Source organism: Pseudorasbora parva, chromosome 9 (assembly GCF_024679245.1).
Source record: "Pseudorasbora parva isolate DD20220531a chromosome 9, ASM2467924v1, whole genome shotgun sequence".
Classification (NCBI taxonomy): domain Eukaryota; kingdom Metazoa; phylum Chordata; class Actinopteri; order Cypriniformes; family Gobionidae; genus Pseudorasbora; species Pseudorasbora parva.
The window spans coordinates 32,279,122-32,304,144 of record NC_090180.1 but is presented as its reverse complement, the minus strand read 5'-3'; the positions used below and the strand labels follow the sequence as shown (position 1 = coordinate 32,304,144).

The 25,023-nt window shown below is 36.6% G+C and overlaps 1 protein-coding gene across 11 annotated transcripts in view; it reads left to right on the top strand.

The window, feature by feature from the left end:
• Positions 1–22,405, top strand: part of LOC137088889 (adhesion G protein-coupled receptor L2-like) — a 161,441-nt gene extending 139,036 nt beyond the window's left edge. For 4 of the 11 annotated variants that reach the window (XM_067452257.1, XM_067452255.1, XM_067452256.1 and 1 more), the window contains 6 exons: positions 1,146–1,237; positions 4,513–4,681; positions 6,508–6,636; positions 8,436–8,532; positions 12,342–12,455; positions 20,526–22,405. In XM_067452257.1, the coding sequence (XP_067308358.1) occupies positions 1,146–1,237; positions 4,513–4,681; positions 6,508–6,636; positions 8,436–8,532; positions 12,342–12,455; positions 20,526–21,367 (1,443 nt within the window). In that variant the 3' untranslated portion in view covers positions 21,368–22,405. Of the gene's footprint in view, positions 1–1,145; positions 1,238–4,512; positions 4,682–6,507; positions 6,637–8,435; positions 8,533–12,341; positions 12,501–17,789; positions 17,826–20,525 lie in introns of all 11 variants that reach the window. The other 7 variants (XM_067452259.1, XM_067452263.1, XM_067452264.1 and 4 more) reach the window with 4 other exon arrangements.
• The last annotated feature ends 2,618 nt before the right edge of the window (positions 22,406–25,023 follow it).

The window sequence follows — 25,023 nt, the reverse complement described above, 5'->3', positions numbered from 1 at the left end:
TTTTTATTCTCTTGTATCTGAAGCTGTAATGTGTTTACTAATTTGTAATGTATTTTTTTCTTATTGTAGTCAAACACAATATACCAAGTGAACATAATGTGTCCATGTACCCTATACACACAGCCAGTACTTAAATCAAATGTTTTCCCCAACTATTGTTACATTGTCAATATGTGACCCACATTTCGAAATAAAATATGTAGATATTCAACACTCCAGAAACTCTCAATTTAACCTAATTTTTGAAGTTGTCAGTTTGCAGGAGTTTTCCACTTATTTAATGCCATTTTAGAGTATTTTGTTTTTGTGGATTTGATTGAAAGACAGTTATTTACGGGCATTTTTTGGAGAAGTTTGGAAAGTCTGCATGGAGACAAAATACCTCTTTTAACAGCTTGCTCTTTTTCTGTTCCACATATTTAAAATAGATGATATTTTTTTTTTCGGGCCTCATTTTTCTCTTTCCACGAAGTGTGTTTCTTTAAGAGGTCTTCTCTGGTCAGCCTGAATTACATTCCCATGTTCGGGGCGGTGAAGAAAAACACAAGTTCTTGCCAGCAAGCAGACATTTTCAGGGCCAAAGTTATGACTTACACCAGTCTGAGGAGGCGCCTATGCGCCGTTTGTCTCCGATAATCTTTAATATCAAAATTAGGAACAAATGCTAGCACTTTATTTTCATGCTGGAAGAAATATTAACATTCTTACAAGCTTCTGTACTAACTCGAGTCTCAGATCTATTTTAATCATCGTGTGAAGAACTGAACACCTTTCCAAATGGTCTATGCAGTCTTGGAAACTCCCGATAGAGTTCATCCATTCTTGCCTTGTGACATTTTTGCAGTTGCTGTCTACATGATGAATTATTGAAGGCTATACTTCATAGTTCAGATCATAGTGTACTGAAGCCAAAATAAACCACGCTTTCGCTACAGTCGTCTAATAGCCCGATGATCACATGACCCAAAAAAGATGTTCTGCTATTCCCACCCATGTAACTGTTACATGCCGCTCTCCGGCTGCAAATATGAATTTTAAATGATGTTTGACAAATAAGCCATGTGAATGATGGATTGCAAACGTGCGTTCCAAGAGCTGTGGGAAAGCTGTGTGGTCTTCTCAACATGTTTTATCTTTTCCCACAGCTCAATCTCATCTTTCTGGCAGTGACTATGTACAAGATGGTAAAGCACTCAATGTCTATGAAACCTGATTCCAGCCGACTGGAGAGCATACGGTAAGATCAATCTTCAGCACAGCCCAGCTGTCGGCACAGTTTCGCTTTCTTTCATGTTCACAACTCAACTATTTTGTTGTCCCAACTTATCATCTTGATTGCTTTATTCAAAGTGGCAAGCCTTTAAAACGATAACAGTGTGATTTGTATCTCCACAATCTGGCGTTCTGCGGTAAAGATTGCACGTGAGGTAGAGGTTGCATCTGGAGCCGGACCTGTAAATACTTGAATACAGCTAATTGGGGATTATGGGAATAATTAGAGGAAGCATTAACTTTTCAAGCACCGTGTTAACTTTTTCCTTCTTTTCCTGCAATGTGTTATTGCCGACTGACCCTCTCATAAACATTAACTACGTGCATATTTCCAGATGGGCCATACAATGGAATGATACGCAGGAAGTTTTATTGGGCCCAAAGTCATTGCAGTTACTTTTAAAAATGCAGCTGAAGACGAAGAGAAGTTTTCCCTTGTCGTGTCCATTTGAAGGGATCATCCGTTCAGGACATCTGATCCACAGGAATAGTTGTAGGAAACTCTATTGGGAACGAGTGCTGTGATATACTGCTGTCTTAAACTCTTCTATAACTGGGTGGTCTAATCGTAGGAGTGGGTTCAGTTTATGAATGGATTTCCTATTTGCAAAAATATAGCTATGATCAGGACTCAAAATGTTAAATCCTTTTACTCACTATTTCACAGGGGAATAATACAACAGACGTTTCGACTCGCAGGCGAAAGATACATAAAGGGATTTTGAATTCCTACAAGTGTGATATTGCGTTTACACAACAGTCATCACGAGTGTGGAAATCATAGCCTAGAAATCTAGACACACCCTAGCGGCAGAAAATCTAGTTTGCCACTAGTGTCATCTAAATCTCCATAGACTTCTGAGCTGGAAAAACTCTGGTCAGGCCAATCACATCGTGTATAGAGTCGGTGGGCAGGCTTAACATAATGACGGCAGAGTTGCGTGCTACTGACGAGCGGCGGTCTTTCGAATCAGCTTTGGCCGCGACTCTGGAAGACTTGGATTTAGGCTTTTCTCTGAGAAAAGTACAAAGAACGGCACTGAAATCATTCTTAAGAACGGAAGATTTGTTCTGAGTTTTGCCGACCGGATACGGCGAAAGTTTAATTAGCACTTTTTAAAAATAAGTTTAAACTAGCTCCGCTTCACGTTGCTTTGGTTGGTTGTAGCGCTATCCAATTGCATCCCAGAGAGCAGGAAGTAGAGGCAAGATGTCAAAAGCCAGCCCACACTCTGATGCAGAACAATTCAATATGTTGATGTGAAATAAACAGTTATAGAAATGTAGAAATTAAAGTTAAAGCTCCAATCCCCTCACGAAAAGCACAAAAAAAAGTCAGTTAAGTCACTCAGAGAAGCCGTCAATCTCAGCTGTCAATCATGACATTACAACCCCCGTTTTTATAGCATCAAATATAAAAATATTGCACTAAAAATGTATTAGAAATTACTAACTAAACTTATTTTAAAGAAAGAACACTTGAAATGAAATCATCGTGATAAAAACTGCCTATAATGACAGAAACCAACTTTGGGGAAAAAATTGTTATTAGAAAACCGTTCATTTCGAAAACACAGATGGGCGTGGATTATGAGCTATACTGGGACCAACCACCGGGGGCGATCGAGGCGCAAAGGCTTCAGTTATTTACAAGAGTGCTGCAGGCTTGGTGTAAATAAATCAGAAACAACAACGGAGTGTCTTTTTATAAACCCTCTTTTGTGCAGAACCACTTCTTCTACCATGAATTCAAATCTCAAGTTGACAGTTTGACAATTGAGCCCAAGCCTCCATTACTAATTTGAAAACGTCACTGTAGAACTAGTAACAAAGATACACGTCGCTTCATTGAAGGACCCTTTTTCAATATGAAATATGGCATATTATTTGAATAAAAAATAATATTTATTGAACAACAATATTTATTTGAAAAACTATAGCCATTATAAAAGACCATATGAACTTAACTCAAGCAAACAATTCAGTCAAACATTCAAAAGGCAGTGCTCTAGTACAGAAAGTTCAATGTAGACTAAATATAAAGTTATGAAACTTAATTTTCTTCTAATTTCCCAAATATATTATTTATATATCATGTTTAACCATTATCTACATAGAGTAAGAGCCAGCAGCAAATTCCCTCAGGATTGTCTGGGATGAAGATGTTCTAAGCGGGTACATGAGCGCTGAACGTCCGCTGACTTTCTGGAGCTCACATCTGTGATAGCGGATTTTAAAACAGGCGCAATGTTTATGTTTGAGGTCTAAATAACTACAATCTCACCTAAAAAAAAACCCTAAAACTACAATCCATGACACAACAACAGTAGAATTTGTAAAAAAAATAACTTAAAAATAAAAAACACATTTGGTGAATTTGCCTTGAGCACCATGACTCTCGACACAAGCGGAGTGATACAAACAGTGAAATGTTTGAGTGCTGATGCTGGGAGAATATTGCATGGCTGGAAAAGGCTCTAAACCAATCAGATTCAAGAACCAGAAAGAACTGTTGTATAAATAGTTTTACTTACCAAAACAGGATACAATGTATGAGGCGAGAGAGCGCGGCGTAAATGACTGTGTGTTTCCTATTCGCAAACAAATCATTCTTTTAAATGGGTCTTTTTTTTCCCCAGTCATTAATTTGTGTGTTTGCGTTTTCTGAGCAAAACTGAGCTAATGAATGCAATAGCCAATCAAAGGCAATTAAATTAATCAATCAGAGAGGGGAAATAAGCTCAGTACTGCTCAAATCGCCAGAGTTTTGCTCAGCATGAGCTTCTTTACGCTTGCGAATGCTCTCGTTACAATCAACAAGGTGTAGAAACAATGTAAATGAGATTAATCAGTGCATAAAACTGCTATAAACTAATTCAGACAGACACACACAAAGCTTCTTGCATGGCCTACATATATAAACAGATACAAACAGAAATAGTTGACTGGCTGATGAATAGTAGAAAGTAGATTGGAATCATTCACTGGAAACTAAGGGACTTGCGCTTCATTGTCAAGGGAAACGCCGTAATTTGTCTGTACACTGACAACATCTACAAATGGATAGAATCAGGATTGGAAAGAGATAGTAAATACATAAGCAAAAAGAGAAATAAAGGGACAAAAATGTATTCAATCATTTTTAGAGCTGTTATGCTGGCAGAGAAGGGTTTGCTGGCCCTGATATTGTTCTCAAAATGCTACAAAATGTGTTTTAAACCATTCACCTGTCATTTTCAGGTCCTGGGTGTTTGGTGCTTTCGCATTGCTCTGTCTTCTCTGTCTGACGTGGTCGTTTGGCCTGTTTTTCTTGAACGACTCTTCAGTAATTATGGCGTACCTCTTCACCATCTTCAACACCTTGCAAGGGATGTTCATCTTCATCTTCCACTGTCTGCTGCAGAAGAAGGTAAACCCAAGCCCTACTGTGAAAAGTTTTATCATACACCACATTCTTCATTATTGAAGGGTGCTGAGTATGTCAAATGTTGATTTATAATGCCATTTATTTTCTGGCTGAGATGTTTATTTATTGTATTTAGTTAAACTAGAATTGTTTGAGCTCATGGCACTTGAAGTCAGTAGAAAATTTGAATGTTTTTTTAATGGATTGTTTTAAGACGTTATTTCTTTTATGTATTAAAGAAAATATATATTTAGTTATAATGGTAAAGTCAACATTACTGTTTGCAATCCAGTTTGAGCAGTTTTACATGCGAGCAGTTATATTTTCACAATATCAAGCTTTTAATTTAAATTAAATAATTATATGCATATAAATAACCTAAGAGCCATAAGAGCCTTTCACAGCAAACACAATGAGCAAAAGTAAACAAATTGCAGAAGAATCGTCCTTTCGCACCAGGATTAAACTAAATGTGCTAATTCCCACTCATACAATAGAGGACGCAACACAAATAGGGCTGGGTGAAAAAATATTTATCTCTCGATTTTATTCGATTCTCATTTTTAAGAATTGACACTTATCTTTTAATTTACAACTTTTGTAATTTAAGTGTTTATATACACATCAGTTAATATGGTTTTAAAATACGTTACTATAATATTGATGGTTAATACATATTATAGTAATGTAGTACCAACTGACTGCCTGTATAGTTTACTGCATTATATATTTTTTCTTGAGAAAATGTTCTATGTACTGTACCTGACATATTTCTAAAATTAATCGATATGGAATCACAAGACTGAATCGAATTAAAATTGAATGGTGAAATTTGTGTCAATACCAAGCCCTCGACCAAACTCATCTTTTACAGATATTAAAATAATCTGGAGAAGTTCAACACTCTCCTTTCAGCAATAATAAAACAAACAAACAATTAAACGTGATTTTTGCCTCATGTAAAGCAATTTGTTGTTTGCTTGGTCAAATTTTATTATCAAAGACCAGCAGCAAAGACACTAATAAATAAAGAGTTTAAATCTTGTATATTTGTATTATGTAACACAGATATTCATTAAGTTCTGTGTTTTATTCATTTAATATTAATATTGAATCTTGCTTTGTGCTAATGAGACAAGCGAAGAACTTCTGTTTCAGAATTCAGCACCTGTCTGTAGTCTATATTTAAGCAGCACATGATATATTTTACTGCAAGTGTGATTCAAATTAATTGTTGAACTCGCACTTTAATCTGTAGATACTGTATTTACACTTTAATCATAGGGTTCTTAATTATCTACAAATGCTTTATTGCAGTAATTGTCTGGCTGTTCTCAAGTCCTCTGCGTTAGCGCCACCAAAGTTGTGCTTGGATTCAGTTGTTTAATATGTGATAACGCAATGAAACATTGTGCCGACATGATTTTTGGCCAGGCTTTTGTACAAAGAAATTATGAACGCATGCAAAAACAAGAGAGAACCAACATAATATTAATAACTGATAATGATGTAGTCAGTGCATGCTTTTTCCTGTAAAAGAAAACCTGTAGCTGCAGTTTACCCTTTTTTGCCAAATAATTTTATTAGATAAATACCTTAAACGAGTTTAGTGTTCTCTATCTCACATTTAATGTATTTAAAATAGATATATATAAAATGTTATCCTCATATTTTGATGGGTTGTTAAAAACAAATATCCCCTCTGGACATCACTTTTGGCCACTGGTGTACATCATGTGTGTCTCCTACCCCTTGCTGGTGTAATTTTTTTTGCTCTGGGCTTTGCGTTTGGTTGTTAACTGACCTGATGTTGGCTTGTGTCATCATAGGTGCGTAAAGAGTACAGCAAGTGTTTCCGGCAGTCTCAGTGCTGTAGTGCTCTTCCCTCTGAAGGACCCCACAGCGCTAACAAGTCCTCGGCCTCCAGGTCCACTGCTCGATATTCATCTGCCACACAGGTAAGTCTATAACCTCTCCAGGTCTATCATTATGAAAAACCATGTGCAGTAAAGCAACATGCTTGAATGTTGATTATTTCCCCCATATTCTCCATTGCTGCAGCACCTCTCTTCCCATTCTGTCAGTAACACTCTGTTTAGTTCCTGTTTCTGAAGCCCCACCTTCTATAAAGCACAATGTGCTCTGATTGGTCGGCTAGGGAAATTCTGGGTCAAATTCTAGTTGGGAAATAATCTATTTGGGACTATTTGCAAACAATATTGCATTAATTTGTCAAATATATTATTAGTCCCGAGATTCTTCGCATGAGTAAATAAATAAGTAGGCTACATCTGCTGCTTATATTTGGGTTCCTCAGTCGTCTAATAGTAGACTTTTAGTAAATCGCCCCAGATGTTCCGAGTTCTGATCCGCTCACATATAGTTTTCTTCTTCAGTAAAATGTTCATCAATGATTGTATGTTAAGAGCATGAACACTGCATTTGTGAGTGTGCATTTAGTTTTGTGATTTCACCAGAGAGATTACCCGATAGATTGATGCGCTCGTCTTTGTGTGTGTGTGTGTGTGTGTGTGTGTGTGTGTGTGTGTGTGTGTGTGTGTGTGTGTGTGTGTGTGTCTGTGTAGACTACATGAGCAAAAGAGAATGTAAACCCTGCCTACTTTGATTTGATTGGCCATCTGAGCGCTGTTAAACCACATTTGTTTCAACTGTCTGATCAGCCTCTGTTCCTGTCAATCATGCGGTGTCAACCAATTACACTGCATGAGGGAGGGCCGCCTTAACTCTCTCTTATACACACACACACACACACACACACAAAGTGAAGCAGAAAGCATGACTCCGCAAAACACTAAACGTTGATGTCAAGTAGGGGGCCACAAAATATCATCCTGCAAGTGGCCCGCGAGTTTGAGACCCCTGCTGTAGAGAGTGATGTGAAGATATGGTCATGTGAACCACATTCAAGCGTTTCATACACTTTTTGCCGCAGATTTACGTCACAAACTAACTTAAATATGATTTTCATTTACATTGATCAGTAATATAATTCTGTATGATTAAATGTTCACCGCATCTGTCACTCGACGTTTCATTTTGAGGCAGACAAGAACAACTGAGTGAGTTTCAAGAAGACGTGCTCTGCCCGGATCAATAAATCAGTGACATGTTGACAGCAGAACAGCTGCGATTATAATCAGTCCAATTCACATTTGAGGCGGTTCAGCAGGGGAACAGAACCGCCTTGTTCACGAATTAGACATGGCTGTTGTTTCTATTTCTTCAGTTCAAAATAATGAGTGAATTCAGTGAAGTCAAAAGAATGATATTTGTATGATTTGAATGTCGTTAAGTAAGATTCCCTAAATAAATATACTTTGATAAAGTACACACATTTTACACGCTATGTATAAACCATAATTAGTCCCTTTAATAATCAATTAAAAAGGAATTATTCCTGTTTGATATTACGCTGTACCCACATATAAAGTGGATGGATAGATGGATGATTCAGCTGCAGGCACCATCTACTGGTCAGACGTGGGAATTCATTCAGCCTGTGACTCTCACAGTGCATTGCGGGTATTCTCTAGCCATTTAGCATACATCAGTTGTCCACTCGTTATTGCGGTGCATTGTGGGATTGAATGAGTGCACTTGATAACATCCACTATGGTTTCGGAAACCACTACAAATGGCTGTCCCCTCAAATAGTGTCCTATTTAAGGGTTTAGGGGTTTCAAAGCTGTTTGCTCGTTCTGCATTAATCGGCGAACGTGTGTTTCTCTCGCCGTAGAGCCGCATCAGGAGGATGTGGAACGACACTGTTAGGAAACAGTCAGAGTCTTCCTTCATCTCCGGAGATATCAACAGCACTTCCACGCTGAACCAAGGTGACAGATCTTACCCAGTGAAACACTGAGCTTTCAGACACGCTACCATAGATTCAGAGACACTATTGGGCTTTTCCCGCTCGCTGACTGAGAGTCTGATGTTCACTGTTTATAGTGATTATCATAGTAACTACATGTAACGTGTAACAAGGACGCTATGACAATTTAGCACAGTTTTGATGATCTATGCGGACTGAAGTTACTTGAATGTAATATAAAAATCACTGATATATGAATGCAGATTATTTTCTACAGAGCCAGAGCGAGGACATATTATTAATAATAATAAATAAAAAAATAATAATTAAAAATGTTAACTTTTTGGTAACACTTTACTTAAAGCTACATTGTGTAACCTTTTTAGTTTGTTCTTAGTTAAAAAAACACTTAGTTCTTTCAAAAAAATATGTGCTCATTAATGTATATTTACTTCTTTCAAGTTATAAAGTATTTTCATAAGTTTATAATATGCCATTGAAAATACATACGGGTGAGGGGTTCGGATACCGGTTGCCATGCTGCCCCTCCATCTTGAAAGTACATTAGCCAAAGAGGGACATACCCGTAAATTCAAGCTTCGCTTTTCGCGTTTTAACACTCGATGGCAGTCATGAACAAGGTCGAACTGGAAGCCATGTTAATCTTGGACTAAATTGGCCACCGTAGGAGTTAAAACGAAATCGGAATTTAGAGGAACAGAAACTAATATTCACTGGATTGTCATATACCTTTACACCGCTAGATGGGGGAAATATCACACAGTGTAGCTTTAAAGCCTTTGTGTATAAAGATATTTATTTATAATTGTATATTATAATGCATTATATCTTTTCTTAAATAATTGTAAAAAATGTCAAATGCATTATGATATTTGCTAAATTTATAACAGCGAAAAGATGAGCATAATAATATATTATGACGGTGGTTACAGTTATTCATGAGATCATCTAATACATTATAAGGTGCATTATAAGGCATAATTAAAATTTGTATAATGCATTATATATAAAGACTGTAAGTGTTACCATTTTTTTGTTTTGTTAGTTAGTTAGTTAGTTAGTTAGTTAGTTTAGGGTTCAATTCTCACTATTAAGTAGTTGCTTATTATCATGCATTATTAGGATTATATTATTAGGATATTGGCTGTTTATTAATACTTATAAAGCACATATAAATGCCTTATTCTGCATGATAGTATTCTTCAACATCTTTTAATCCTACCCAATACTTAAACTTAACTACCTTACTAGTTGTTAATAACCAGTAATTAGGAGTCTATTGAGACAAGTCATTGTTAATAATTAATTAATAGTGAGATTTAGAGAAAAAAACTATTTAAGAATTATAACAATATATAATACATCAATCAATCAATTCATAGTTTTTAGTCACATGACTGGCACAGAGAGCAAAACGTCCTTAAACTGCAGCACAGGCCTGTCAATTTCCCATCTGTTACAAGCCATGAATATTTAGATCACCTCTCAAAAGAAGAAAAACAAAAATATGTGAACGAAATGCAAGTTTTGGGCTCTTGTGTTCCATATACAGCACCAGCTGCAGTATTTCAATCAGTAAAAACAGTGGGACGTTATAAAACACTTAATGTGCTAAAACAGTGTTATTAAATGATCAAATTCAGTTTACAGCTTATTAATGATACAAGCGAGCAGATGAGCCCAGAATATAGTTTGGCATTTTCTTTAACCAACCCCGATAACATAAGTTAAGCATTAGTAAATAGTTAGTTCATCATTTATAAAAGCATTAATATACATTAATAAGCAGTTTATAAATACAGCTGTAAATGTTTTGTTCTTTATTTATTAGCATATCTATAATGTGTTTAATAATTGCATTTTCATACTTTATTTATTATGATCAATTTATTATTTCTAAATTAATTATTACATTATTTACAAACCAGTTATTTAGGAGTTGTCAGTGGTTCATAAGCTCACTTAGAAAGTAAATGATTAATAAACTATTTAAATGTACAGCCATTTATACGTTATTTAAAAATACAGTTTCTCAGTGTGTTAATAAATGCTTTATTAAGATGTGTTCCTTCTGTAATTCATGATTAATATAAGTAGTGTTAAAACATTTAGTAGTTGCCATTTAACTTTTTTTGTGAGCTCATCTAAAGTGAGGACTATTTATGTAAAGGATATTTACAAGCGTAGAGCATTGTAATATCTTTACAATGATAAAGATAATTTTTCATTAGCACAATCATATCTTTGGAGCAATGGCCAATCAGAGGTGCTAGTCATTAAGTTAGTTAAAAATAAGCTTAAAAACGCATCGTGAATCCTTTCATTATAACCAACAAAGTGTAAACGTGACGTAAATAAGAGATTCATTGGAAAATTAAGACAGCTTTTTTATCATTCGATTTAATAAATAAAAAAATGTGTCTATCCCTACAGGGGTAGACAAAAGGCTCGACAAACAATACAAAAAACCCCCCCAAACAACAACAATTTATAATAAAAATGTATAATAAAAAACAAACATTCATCTTAAGATCCTATTTAAAATATCAGTGACAGTTGGAATAAAGGTCTTCTTATACTTGGCCTTTTTCACCAAAGGTGCGTTGTACCGTCTACCAGATGGAAGTACTTGAACTGAACTATATAGAGGATGGGAAGAACCTGCCACAATAACAGAAGCGTAGTAAAGTCAAATCAAGTAGATGTACTTGATTCTCACCAATAATTTATCCAGCAATTGTAATAATCCTTCAGATCCTGTTCTTGTGTTTAACAGATAGAGAGTTGGACCAGGATGCAATATTAAAGTGAGCACAGATTCAATGAGTGATTTATACACAACTATCAGAATGTCCTTTTCAATATTAAAACTACTCAGTTTCCTCAGTAAGCCTAGATGATGGTAAGTTGGACCTTTTTAAAAACACTGATCAAACTGGGAGTCAATCTCTGTTCCCAGGTATTTAAAAGTTCCCACATGCTCAATTTCCTTTCCATTGAGTAACAAAAGTGTGCGTGCATTTTTTAGCCCCACAACACATTTCTTTGGTTTTGTTCATATTAAGCTGCAAAGAACTCTCCACTGTGCAGGCGATGAGAAAATGAACAAAATTGAAGTAGATGTCCAATGATTGGATATCATAACAGGAGTTTTGGCGAGAGCGCTGAATTCAGTGAACAGCCTCAGTGATTATAAAATGAGGTCTCTGGCGCTTGGTACGTTTTTCCTCTTCAAACCAAACTTCGGTCTTCAGCCATTGAAATCCCGTCTGGCTAGCTCTTCCCATAAGGCTCACGCATTAGGTCAGAAGGCGGAGAGTATTTTAGTGGCTCTTCAATGTGGATGTGTTTTCGATGACCTCTGGAAGTGGTTAAAAAGTGGACAAGCTCAAAGTTTTTGACCCTGTTTACACTTGTATTAAGCAACATCCACTTGCGATCCGATCGACCAAAACGCATCTTAATACCTGGTGTAAACAGGGTCCTTGATTTGGAAATGGAAGGTCATATAATAGTGTTTTTGTAGCAGTCATAAGTATAATCTAACAATATTTCTCTGTGATTTGGCATGCTGTAAGCATAAACATAAACACTAGTGTCAAAAATGTCAATCATCACATCAGTTCTAGTGAATAACGAAGAGATATACTTGTTTACTTCTGTGCATTTGGTTGGTGGGCCGTTCTGTTCACATATCTGAAATATCTGCAAATCTTCTGAACCCATCTGTGGTTGTCTCCTGTTTTCTTCTGTTCTGCTTTCCTAGACCTCTCCTCTTATCTCATGCTCCTCTCTTTATCTATTCAACAGGAATGACGGGCAACTATCTGCTAACTAACCCTCTCCTCAGGCCTCACGACACTAACAACCGCTATAACAACCTTCTCGCCGAAACCATCGTCTGCAGCACGCCGTCTCCTCCAGGTGCTCTACGGGGCTGTTCCGGTTCTGCCGGTTGGGAATGTTGAGGTGGTGTGGGTTGGAGAAATACAGCTCTATTAACACTCTTAACTGTCATTCGCAGCGGCTGTAATGAAATCACTGCGGCCGCTCTTCCTTTCAAAACTCGTTTTTCAGCTGCATGAATCTTTTGCTTTTTCTATTACCATTACCTCCAAATTATTAGTTCACCCTTTTGAATTTTGATGTGTTTTTGAGACGAGTTTTGTTTTGTGAACGATGTGTTCATGCTTTATATTTTTTCTTGTTTTATAGCGTTCAGTGCACAGCCTGTGTTGGCATTATATCAGCAAGGGTTATTATCATTAACTAAAACTATTACAAAACATTTCTGTTCAGTTGAAATGAAGGCGAGATAAAATCAAATATGAATATTAGTTGGTAAAAAATGTACTAAATGGAAATATGTTAATAAATTAAAATAAGTTTAAGCTGAAGCACTAAAATTATTAACTGGAAATAAAAATAAACTAAAACTGAAATTAAAAGTAAATCAAACCTAAATTGCAATATATATATATATATATATATATATATATATATATATATATATATATATATATATATATATATATATATATATATATAATTATCTTATTATATATATATAAATATATATAATTTTCTCAAAATCTACAAATAGTTGGAAACGTTTGGGATATTGTAAAACTGAACAAAATATATAACACTGGCCTGGTGGTTTTTGGCCTTTGAGAGACATTCTAGTGACATGTAGTTTTTTTTCTAAATTATTATTATTACCAAGGTTTAGTCTTAAATATAATATATACACATTAAATACAACAATTGTTGTAACAAACCACACAAAGATTATGTTAAACAACCATGCGTTTACGTTAAACAAAAAAGACCACATTTTGATAATAAATGTTTTCCATAAGAGTCATCCTACCAAAGCACAGATAAAGCACATTATTTATTGTACAAGTTTTCACTTTTTAAGGCTACTACAGTTGCACTTCCACATCCTGCTGCAGTCCTGCATGAATTCAGCGTGTTCTGTAGCTTTATATAGTGTGACGAATGGATTTAAACCATCGGCTCTGCAGAAGAAAGAGGGAAGTGTTTGTGAATCAGAGCCTGTTCTCTGTAGTGCCGTTGTTAGAGAGCATTATGAGAGGAATCCAGACACAAAGAAAACGATGCCAGACCTCTTTCGTATAGTAGACTGATGAATGTGAAGAGTAAAACACATACGCTTGAACCAACTATTGAACCACAGATCACTTTGTTTGAGTCATTTGAGTATAATAGTCAGCATTTGCCATTTAATATTGTATTGTCAAAAATAAAAACATTTAATCCAAATGCATTTAATCAACATTTTAAGCCAGGTAGAGTATAAAACGGCACGATCTGCTGTAGCTTCAACAGTCTAAGAAGACCAGAATTAAATACATTATACAAACATTGTAGATATTTTTTAATAAAATCAGTTTTATGGTAAAATATGCTAATTTACAGCATATGTCTCTTAAATAGTGTAGCTCTTTGTGAGTATAAGAACACTGACAGATTTAGTACTGTTTATGGACATGTGGATGAATGTGTTCGCTCTGCTAATTAAATATAAGCGTTATGTGTTTTCGGGAGTCTCAGGGCCGACTGCAGCTTGAAGGCACCGCGTGATGCCTAAGGCAGAAGGAGTAAACAAAAGAAACTATTTAGTAACTGAAAAGAGAAAGAACTGAGACCTTCACTCTTAGACAAACACCAGCAGACGAAGAAAAGAATAGCCGTGCCCATTGTGAACACTGAGTGCATGCCGCATATCTCCGACAGCGAACAGTCATAGATCTGACCTGGCTTTTCTCCCAGAAATCCTGCTTTCCAGCTTGTCCAGCAGCATTGTGTCTGCATCTGTTGGCCAGGCTCTCCAGACAGCTCCGGTCTGGATTAAACCCTTCGCCAGCGCATAAACAAATGCAAATAACCTCGGCTCAGATGATGTTTTATGCCTGTTTGCTTTATTTTTGTCCTTCCTTTCTCCCGCTCTCCTCTCGTTCAACCCTTTGATGGCTGTTTCACGCTCTAAAACGAGACTCTCTTTATTTCTTAGCAGAACACAGATATGGTTTTCACATCCCTGCTATCTGAAGTTATTTAAATCCATCCTGTGCTCTGCATGATTTTCCCCACTCTCTGTTCTGTCACCAATTTTTTATTTAATTTTTTTACTTAAGGAACACTGTTGATATTTCACACTGCTTTGTAATTATGACTCCAGATGTTCATTTAGGCCTAAACAATTACTTTTTTTATTAATTTAATTACCTGTTACACCACCTGCATTCAGCCTTCTGAAAGATTCACTCACTAAAGTCGACTCACAAATCATAAAAAAAAAAAAATCAAATACATGAATTATAATTCTGTTCTACATTCATACTCTATTAATAACACTTCTGGTCATGGACGTCAACTGGAATAACTGGCTAAAATCATATTTGAGCTAAATATTGATTATATTTTGTTTGAACGTTTTGGGTGCCATTCAAAAATGTAGTGGGACATTTTAAATTTAAATTCCTGAATTTGAATATCATTTGAATTGGGAAGGAAAAAAAAAGACAACGCATTCCATTTCTCTGGATCATCTTTGAGATTAATCTTTGATAAATCTTTGGCAAATGCAATTAATTGGATGTGGTTTGTAAACGCACACGCCTTTATTTAAGGTCTAAGAGCTGAAAATCATGAGTCAAAAACCAAGTCCAGCAGAGCGGAGAGACCGGATTGTGTCGAGGCACAGGTCTGAGGAAATCAAAGGGCTTTTCTGCATAAAAGGTTCACAAGAGCTCAGCAGCCTCCATTATTCTTCAGTCAAAGACGTCTGGAACAACCAGGGACTCTTCTGAAAGAGCGAGAATTTCATTTAGTTTAGAAGTACATGTAGGAATTCAAATGGAATGGAAATGAAAGAAATTTCATATCATTGGCATTGGTTTTAATACATTAAAGCTGCAGTCTGTAACTCTTTTTTTTTGGTTAAGTGATCTGAAATCAATTTTTGAGCAAGTGCATAACCAGCCAATGTTCAAAATGATCTCCTTACCTTAGCCGGATTCACTACGGTAAGCTTGTTCTGGTAGGTTTCTGCTGGAAATACAAGCTTTTGCTGTTCATCTTTGCATCATCATGTCATGTCCGTTTACATAAAGAAGGAGTCCGGCTAATAGTAGTATCGCATGTGAGGATGCTGCAGGTGGCGGATCATTTATAGCATTTTCACAAAACAGCTGGAATAATTAAACATATAATTTTGATGTGGATTGAAATTTCAATGTACAGGTAAAGCTAATGCACAATAAATACACGTAGTCACACAATGCTGATGATGGTAACATTAACAATTTGAGAACATAGTATAATAATTTGCAAGGTTAGCTGTAATACGATTTAAGTAGACGTGCCAGTTTTCGGTAATGCGATATATCACGGTAATGAATATGGACGATATTGTTATCATGAGCACCTCAAAATACCGTAAATAATAATTTATTAACAATTATTACATTTTTAACATTTACATTTATTTTTATAATGCACTTAAGAATACTTTGCCCACCAACCGTATAAAATGCTCAACACCGCTGTATTCAAAGGGACACGCGCTCAGGTATAAACAAGCCAAATGGCTGAAGCTTTGAGGACAGCAGAGGGCGCTGATGGAACTGCAGAAAGCAGCGGAAACCCGCTATACATTTTGTATAGACTCCAAAAACAGCCATTCAATTTTTGTTATCTCAGTGTTGTTCATTACAGCACCAAATACTTAATACTTAAAGAATTAATAGGCTATTTATTTTCAAACTTACATTTTTTTATATATTTTAATCTAACCTACATGCCCTAATAATTAGAAATGTTCTGATTATTTGTAATTGTTCAGTAAAACTTTGAGACACACGGCTTTACAGTATTAGTTAACGTGTTAATTCATTATTACCAAACTGACAATGACAAATAGCTTATAAAGAAACTTAGAAAGAATTAATTATTCTAAGTAATGTTAACTTATTAGTTACTGTATAATAACATTACTAAAATCAAAAGAACTTATTTAATGGACCTAAAATAAAACTAACAATGATCAGTTGTATTTCTTAACTAACATTAACAAAACATAATACTTTCTGTAACAAATGTAGCTATTGCTCAATCTTAGTTAATGTATTAAATAATGATTGTAATGTGTTATTGTAATTCTTTTGCACTTTAATCTGTTTGAAAATGTTACTTTTATATATTTTTGGTGCATTGTATTACTGTATTTAAACATTCAGAGTTATTTTTGTTATATACACACTTTTTTTGCAATTTATTTCAATATTGTGATAATACCATATATCATGATAAAAGCTTCAGCAATTAATCACAACATGAAAAATTGATACCGGCACATGCATGTTACTTACTTGTTCAGATGACATTTTCCAGTGAACAATCTTATTTTGGTTATACTCCAAGACGAAGTACCGTATCCACAGAGGTGTGGTGAATGAATGACAAGCCACATAATTCCTCAAAACATTAGATTCATCTGCACTGAGAGCCGTGCCGATGCACTACCCACGTAAAGATGATAATTCCACAAATAACTGCAATTGCAGGTTTCAAACAGAGATGGTGACAAAGAGGCAAAACTTACAGACTGCCGCTTTAATGAATACTTCATAATTACCCCACAAAAACATTAAGAAGTGTTTAAAATGCTAAAAATTTAGTACTTTTTAAATACATTTCTTCATTTAAAATATCATAAATAAATTACCTTTTTTTATGGAGTAAAATGTATTATGTGGTTATAGTTCATATTGATAATCACTTTTTATAGCTGTTAATAATTTTGATCATGTTGACTAGATTTATATTAGGCTGTCACTGCAAACTTGTTCTTAATTAACTTGGAACAAAATACCAATTTATATGAAAATAATACGAGCAAAATTAATTATGTTGTTTCATCACAAATGACATCATTAAATTATCTTGTGGCATCTGGCCAATTCAAATCAAATTCAAGCGTGAAATTCCCAATTCTTACAATAAGTTTCTTCCTAAGAGAAAAAAATCATAATTTTGAGTCTGATTTTCAATGTGTAGCATTACAATTCTCGCATATTTTTTCGAATTGTGAGTAAAATGTGAGCTGGATCTTGATGGACTGAATTCAGACGTTTGTAATTTGCAAGCATTTCTGCTTGATGACTTCTCACTTTTCTGTCTTCGCTGCGACTTTCTAAAGAAGCTCTTTTTCTTTTGGCACATGGGCAGTTCTCAGGTCAGCTAGCCTGAGCAGACACACATGATGTGAGTGTTTGCAACCTGCCTGCGCTCTGTGATCGCTGTGATCCACAAACATGCCTCCATTTCTCTATACAAACATTTACAGCATGTTTTGTGTTGATGCATCTGGCATTCATTTGCAGTAATGGCTCTTTTTGTGTTTTTGCAAGAGGTTCTCTGGCTGCCTTTTAACATTCTTTTTCTCTGTGCTATACGGTTAAGGACATCAGTTTATGGAACATTTTGTTTGGACGGTTTCTGTTTAGTGACATGCATCTCTACTCTTTATAAGAGGACCTATTATGCTCAAGTCTTGATTTTGTTTTTGTAGTTTTCTTGCTTGAATGTTCAAATTGTTTCCCCCATATTCTCCATATTTGCAGCGCCTCCCTTTCAGTCAGTGATGCTTTTGGGGTGCGTTTGCCAAAAGCGCTATTAGTCAACTATGGTCGCATAATGCATTCTGCCGTTATCAGCATAATTCATCGAGTCTGTGTTTCCTGAAACCATAGCTCCAACAAACATTCTCAAACAGCATCACACAGTAGTTGGAACAACAGCTCTCGACATTTGGTTAGAAACAGTTTCTTGTTTGCATGACGTGGACTTAATAAATCCTTATCTTGAGAAAAATAAGCAAGCTGACATTCAACACAGTTTTTTATTTCGTATACATACACGTCATTTACATATTTTAGTTAGTCAAGATTTTTAAAGCTCAGTTGTGCGTGTGCGTAAGAACGAGCCTATGATTGAATCTGGAATTACAGCTAAATAACTGAGAAAAATGATAATTAGTATTTAGATGCCATGTCTGTAATTTATAGCAAAAAAATCTGCCATTAATTAATTCTCAAACGGATAAATTTAAAAAATATATATATATATTACCCAACCACCTGTGTGCCATCCTCATCATTCCCTCGGGTCATTTTGACCCAAAACTCATTTTAAAAAATAAATAATAATAATAATAAAAATTGAGTGTTCATGAGAGTGATCTAAGACCCTAGGACTTGTCACACTTGAACCACAAATACACAAAAAAAAATTGACTGGATTCTGGAACTTTTGTGGTTAACAATGTAACAATAATTTGAACAAATCCTTCCATCGCTGCTCAACTTGACCCCCATAAGAATGAGTGAAATACGATGAATGCTTCAGTTACACATATACAAATCTAAAAATGCTCAAAATTTAAACTAAAAATGCAAAACAATGACCAAAAAAGGATTTTATAGTGTCTACATGTGGATCTGAATGCATTTTGAAAGAAACTGACAAACAGAACAGCTCATATTGAGCTATACGGCCATCTAGTGGCAAGAGTCGTGAAATATCATGTTAAATTATTATTTTTCCACAATTGGGTGTCGGCAGAGACACCCAGTGTGAGATATTTTGAGCTGAATTAAAAGTTATGCATGAAATTGTGAGTTATTTTGAATTCAAGTTGAAATAAATATTTATTTATTATGTACTGATAAAATCTAGACAGTTAAATAATAAAGAACAAAAAATTTCCAAATACATCGCATTAAAGGGTTAGTTCGCTCCAAAATTGAAATTCTGTAATTAATTCCTCACCCTCATGTCGTTTCAAAACCGTAAGACCTTCGTTCATCTTCGGAACACAAATGAAGCTATTTTTGATGAAATCTGAGCGCTCTCTGACCCCTCCAGAGACTGCTATTTAATCAACACTTTCAAGGCCCAGAAATATTTCTTAAAATATTTCATCACATTAGGTGGTTCAATCTTAATTTTATGAAACAACAAAAATACTTTTTGTGTGCAAAAAAACTAAAATAATGTCTTTATTTAACAATTTGTTCCTGACTAGCTAGTTGATTTCTTAAAGGACGCATCCTACTTTGATCGTTTTAGGCAGCGAGTTCTGCTGTTGTATGGGAAACGCACCCCTGTTTAGTTCCTGTCTCTATGAAGACCCTCCTTCTGAAAAGCACAATGTGCTCTGATTGGTCGGCTGGAGCAGTGTGTTGTGATTGGTGTTTGGGAAATGTCCCACCACTTGGACTGCACTTACTATAACCACCAGTTTCAACACACTACTGACTAACTCAGGCAGGCCACGCCCCTTTATTCTGCATATTAATTATTTAAATGAGGGAAATTGTGTTGTGTTTGTTCCCAGAAGAAGTTCGGGAGTTCAGAAACACTGATATGAGCCCTATTCGGATGGGATTATTTTAACATGGGGAGGTGGGGGTAAACTAATTTTACCTCAGGACATCTGTAATATTAATGCCCAATTCGCACGGGATAAGACATCTCAGTAAAACTAGCAGAAGTGGGAGGAGTAACTTGCTTTCGGCACCATGGTAACCTTCTTGTTGTCATGTGCGGATGGCGTTGCTTCTGTTATCACATGAGCAAACACCCAACATGCGCGGGAACGGGATTATCATTACACAAGGTCATTTTTCCGGACCTTTTTACAGAAGGTTTAGATCCCCATGTTAATCTAATCCAGTCCGAATAGGGCTATAAAGATAACCTCCTGCTGGAGGGACTTTGGAACAGCAACATTACACACTAAAGACACATGAACATGGACAAAAGCATCATAGGTCCTCTTTGAATATGTTATTTTTAGTTGGCATTTGGCATGTACTGAGTGTGATGAGAAATATCAAGTCGTTCTCTGTCATGCCACTTACTATTTGTTCACTGGACTGAATTTTCCGTTTGTCATTTCAGGCCAGCCCTCGCTGAGCAACAGCCGTGACGTCAGCACCATGGACACTCTCCCTCTCAGCGACAACTTCAACAACAGTTACTCCCTGCGAGAGGACGACTACGAAGACCCCGCGTTGATCTGCCCGCCCGCTTGCGCTCTGCGCATAGACGACGCCGCCTTGGAAAAGATGATCATCTCAGAGCTGGTTCACAACAACCTGAGGCCTCGCAAGCTGCCGCAAAACCAAACCGGCTCCAAATGCCAACCGGGGCCCGACAGCCGCAGGGACAGAGACCCGTCTCCACAGGAGAGCTGTGACGGGGGTGTCGGGAATGGAGTCGAAGTCGCAGTTGCTGATGCCGACACCTCCGCTCCGCCGCCGTCCGCCAGTCACCAGCCTCTGGAGCTTCTCCTCCTCCACCCAAACGACCGGGAGGCCCTCGAGGCCCCGCTTCTGCCTCAACGAACTCATTCGCTCCTTTACTGCGCTCAAAAGGCGTCTCAGGAGGCCACCAGGCCTCAGAAGGACAGCAGAGAGCCAGACGAAGATAGAGAGGAAGACGACGCGCCCTCGCCAAACAACAGGGACTCGCTGTACACAAGCATGCCCAATCTCAGAGACTCACAGTCCTCCTCGCCTTCCGAATCCCCCGACCTCGTCAGTGGACAGGACGACGGTTCCCCTCACTCATCCGCTCAAAGTGAACTTGAGGAACACTGCTACAAGAGCTTGCCCGACCTGGGAGACGGGTCTCAAGCGCTTTCCTACTATCAGATTAGCAGAGGAGGCGCTAGCGAGGGCTGCATCGGCTCCGGTGAACCCACTAGCGATGGACAAATGCAGCTGATCACCAGCCTCTGAGCCAAGGATCTCAACTTTCGTCCGTATTCTTCTTTTGCCTCTCGTTCTGTCCGTTCAGCCTCAAATGACAGGAGGAGAGGGACAAGTCGACGGCACAATGACTCTTTCACACTTGTTTTTTTTTTAGTAACAGAACTGGTCAAACTCGAGCAGGACATGTCGAGACTGGCACCATCTACATCTGCCAATAGCTTTGTACAGTATACTGTAAAAAAAAAAAAAAAAAAAAAAGAGAGAGAGAGAAAAGAAACATGCCAATGTCTCATTTTTGTAAGGCTTTGAAAACTCTCCCAGCCAATCTTCCCTTCTTGGAAACACAGAATGAAGGGAGAGAGAGACTGTGATACAGAAAATTAAAAGAATTAATATCCCAGACTCAGGCCTTATATTTTCTCTATTGCACAAATAGCTGTTGTACGAATGAAAACTAAAGAAAATATATTTTGCAGTACCAAGTGTAGAGAGAGACCCATATCACCACATCTCCACTTGTGACTGATGTGTTCAGTTATGGATTTTACCATGAAAATCGTATTTTGCCAACGTATATATGTACAAAAAGAAGCTTCCTTATTTTTTTTAGCGTAACGGAAGCTGTGTCTTGCACAGATTTGGAATGAATTGGACTAATGTCATTTCTTTTACTTAAAAATGCTTTGACTTTGTCAGGGATCAATAACATTCATATGTGTCAACACAATGTCTTAAGAACATATCTCATTATTTGGCACTAAATAATTTATTGAATGAAGTATGGAAATAAAAAGGGTTGGAATGAAAAGCGGGTGTGATGTAACACTGTTGATATTCAGTCTTTTCTAAGGCCCCGTTGCAGATGTACATTCAACTCTTGTTTAATATTGAATAAATGTGACAATTTTTTCTTGTTTGCAGATCATTCTCATTCAATGCAGCATTAAACTAGCAAAAATATTTTGTAAAAAGTATGACAAATGAAAAAAAAAAAGATCTGACAAAGATTGACTGACTGGTTACTGGTTACTTATTTTCAATATAAATAAATTGTTGCTATTTGTGTGTTGTTTTTCTAATCCATCTCATTTTTACGACACAAATGTACTGAATTTCAGAGTCATGGACATAAATATCTGGTGTGTTTGATTTTGGCTCGTAAGGATGAAGTCGCATTAGCGTAATTTTGCTGGAAAAATATCCATCCTACACCGCTTTCTGTTCATCAACCTGCCAATTAGAAGTGACCAATTAGAACCCATGGGGAAATCTTTCCCCCTAACATGAAATTCACAATTGCATGGATTCCTATTAAAATTTGGCTGTGTTAGTCAAACTCACATCAGCTGATCACGTCTAACTATAGGAATACGACGTCTATCGCATTTGGTATTCTAATTCCCCTTGAATCAGATTAAATTTCTGAATTATTTTATACATTTACATGATATCTGCAATACATTGTGATTCTGTTCTGTTTACCCTAAGGTGGGTTATCGCTGCTCTCCCTGCTCTTATCCATGCTAGGCTGCACGGATACTCTACAAGGAGTTCTTGCCCAGAACGGAACAAATACCGCCAATCCAAACTAATTTGCTAATTGTCAATCAATCATCTTTGACGATAATGGTCCTGACAGAAATATGACCACAATTTAAAAGATTTTAAAAGGTCCAGAATGATGAACCACACGTTTGTCACAGTTCATGCAATCCTGAATATAACAGCAGTTAAGTGCAAAGGCTTAAACACAAAGACACTGATCTCTTACATGTTCCATATACTGTAATGGAGGTGTTACAACTACACAAGAAAGTTGTAATATTGTACGGTTATTCTGTAACCTTTTATGTACTTGTTTTGTCCAGTTTTTTTGATAATATTTATTTTATTCTTTATATTAAATGGCAGTAATTAAAACTGACACATTACACATATTCAATAATGAGATTAACTACAGCACATGACAATAGCACAATAACAATATTTTTTACAAATTAATAATTAATTTATTTGCCCTGTGGACATAAGTAACTAAATAACTCTTTCTCCTTTTCTCCATCTCCAACATTTACATTATTACTAATGTATATATATATAAATATATATATAAACTCCTATTGTATCTGGCTGAAAGAAGAAAGTCATATACTTTACACCTAGGATGGCTTAAGGGTGAGTAAATAAATTACATTTTTGGGTGATGTAACAACAGACAAATCAGACACAATTATTTATTCATTATATTTAATAAATAATTCAGCAAACTCACTCTCCCAACAAAGGGTTGTGAACCATTCCTCAAAACTTTCAACTAACATCCCTGGTGCAGCTAACACATGGGGCCTCGGGTTACAAGACACATGATAAGGTTTATGACCAGAAGGAATTTGCAAAGAGTTGTGACTCTCACTTTATTGTTTTTGAAAAGGACACATAAACCATCTTAAACCCATATAGCCTGGCCTAGAAATCTAGACGCACCCTAGCGGGAGCAAATCTAATCTGCCGCGAGTGTCGTCTAGAAACTCTCAATACCCTTCTGAGCTGTAAACGGCAAACTCTGGTCGGGCCAATCACATCGTGTATAGAGTCGGTGGGTGGGGCTTAACATAATGACGACAGAGTTGCGCTTGCGTGCTTCTAGTAAACACAGAAACTGGCGAACGGCAGTCTTTCGAATCAGCTTTGGCTGCAACTCTGGAAGACTTGGAGTTAAGCTTTCCCTGAGAAAAGAACAAAGAACGGCACTGAAGTCATTTTTAAGTAGGGAAGATGTTTTCGGAGTTTTGCCGACCGGATACGGCGAATGTTTAATCTATCGACGAGCTCCGCTTCACATTGCTCTGATTGGTTGTAGCACTATTCAATTGCGTGCAGAGGGAGTTTGAAAGACAACCGTTTATCCCGCCCCTCGGATTGAGCCCTGTCAATGGTGAGTTTCCAGACCAAACATCTTGATGTGGGTCTGGCTTGTCAGGCCACATATAGCCTGTATATAACCACTTGAGAACTATATAAACGTATATACAGTGTTGGAGGTAATTAATTACAAGTAACTTGAGTCACGTAATCTGATTACTTTTTCAAGTAACCAGTAAAGTGATACATTACTTTTCAAATTTACCAAAAAATATCTGAGTTACTTTTTCAAACTAGTAACACAAGTTACTTTGTTTTCCCATTTATTGACTGAAAGCTCTCTTGTCCCAATGCTGATATAAATCATAAGTGTAGAGTCGTTGTGTGTAAACATGATGGTTATTGTTAGAATGGGTAAACCCAGCCTGATCTGCCAGGGATTTGATTTCGCCCGGCAACTCAGTCTGGAAACCTGAAGATTAATTTCTACTGCTTCTGGTAAACTTTTGCGGGAACCAATCACAGACTGGATTATCCATCTAGCATGCTATTGGCGGGTTTAACACGATGACAGATAGAGAAATGATGGGTCGTTGCCCATTGATCGCGCCTCTTGACCGATTGGTTAAAGGCCTATCCAATTGCAATCAGAGTCATTCAAATAATGCCAGTTTATCACGCCTCTTGTCCAGTAGAAAATACAGAGCAGACTCCCCAGACCAATGAGAGATCAATTTTAAATTGAGCTTGGTCTGGTGATAGCCAGACAAGGTTATTGTAGTTCTAGGTTAAATGTGAGCGTGCATTTACTAATTTCATTT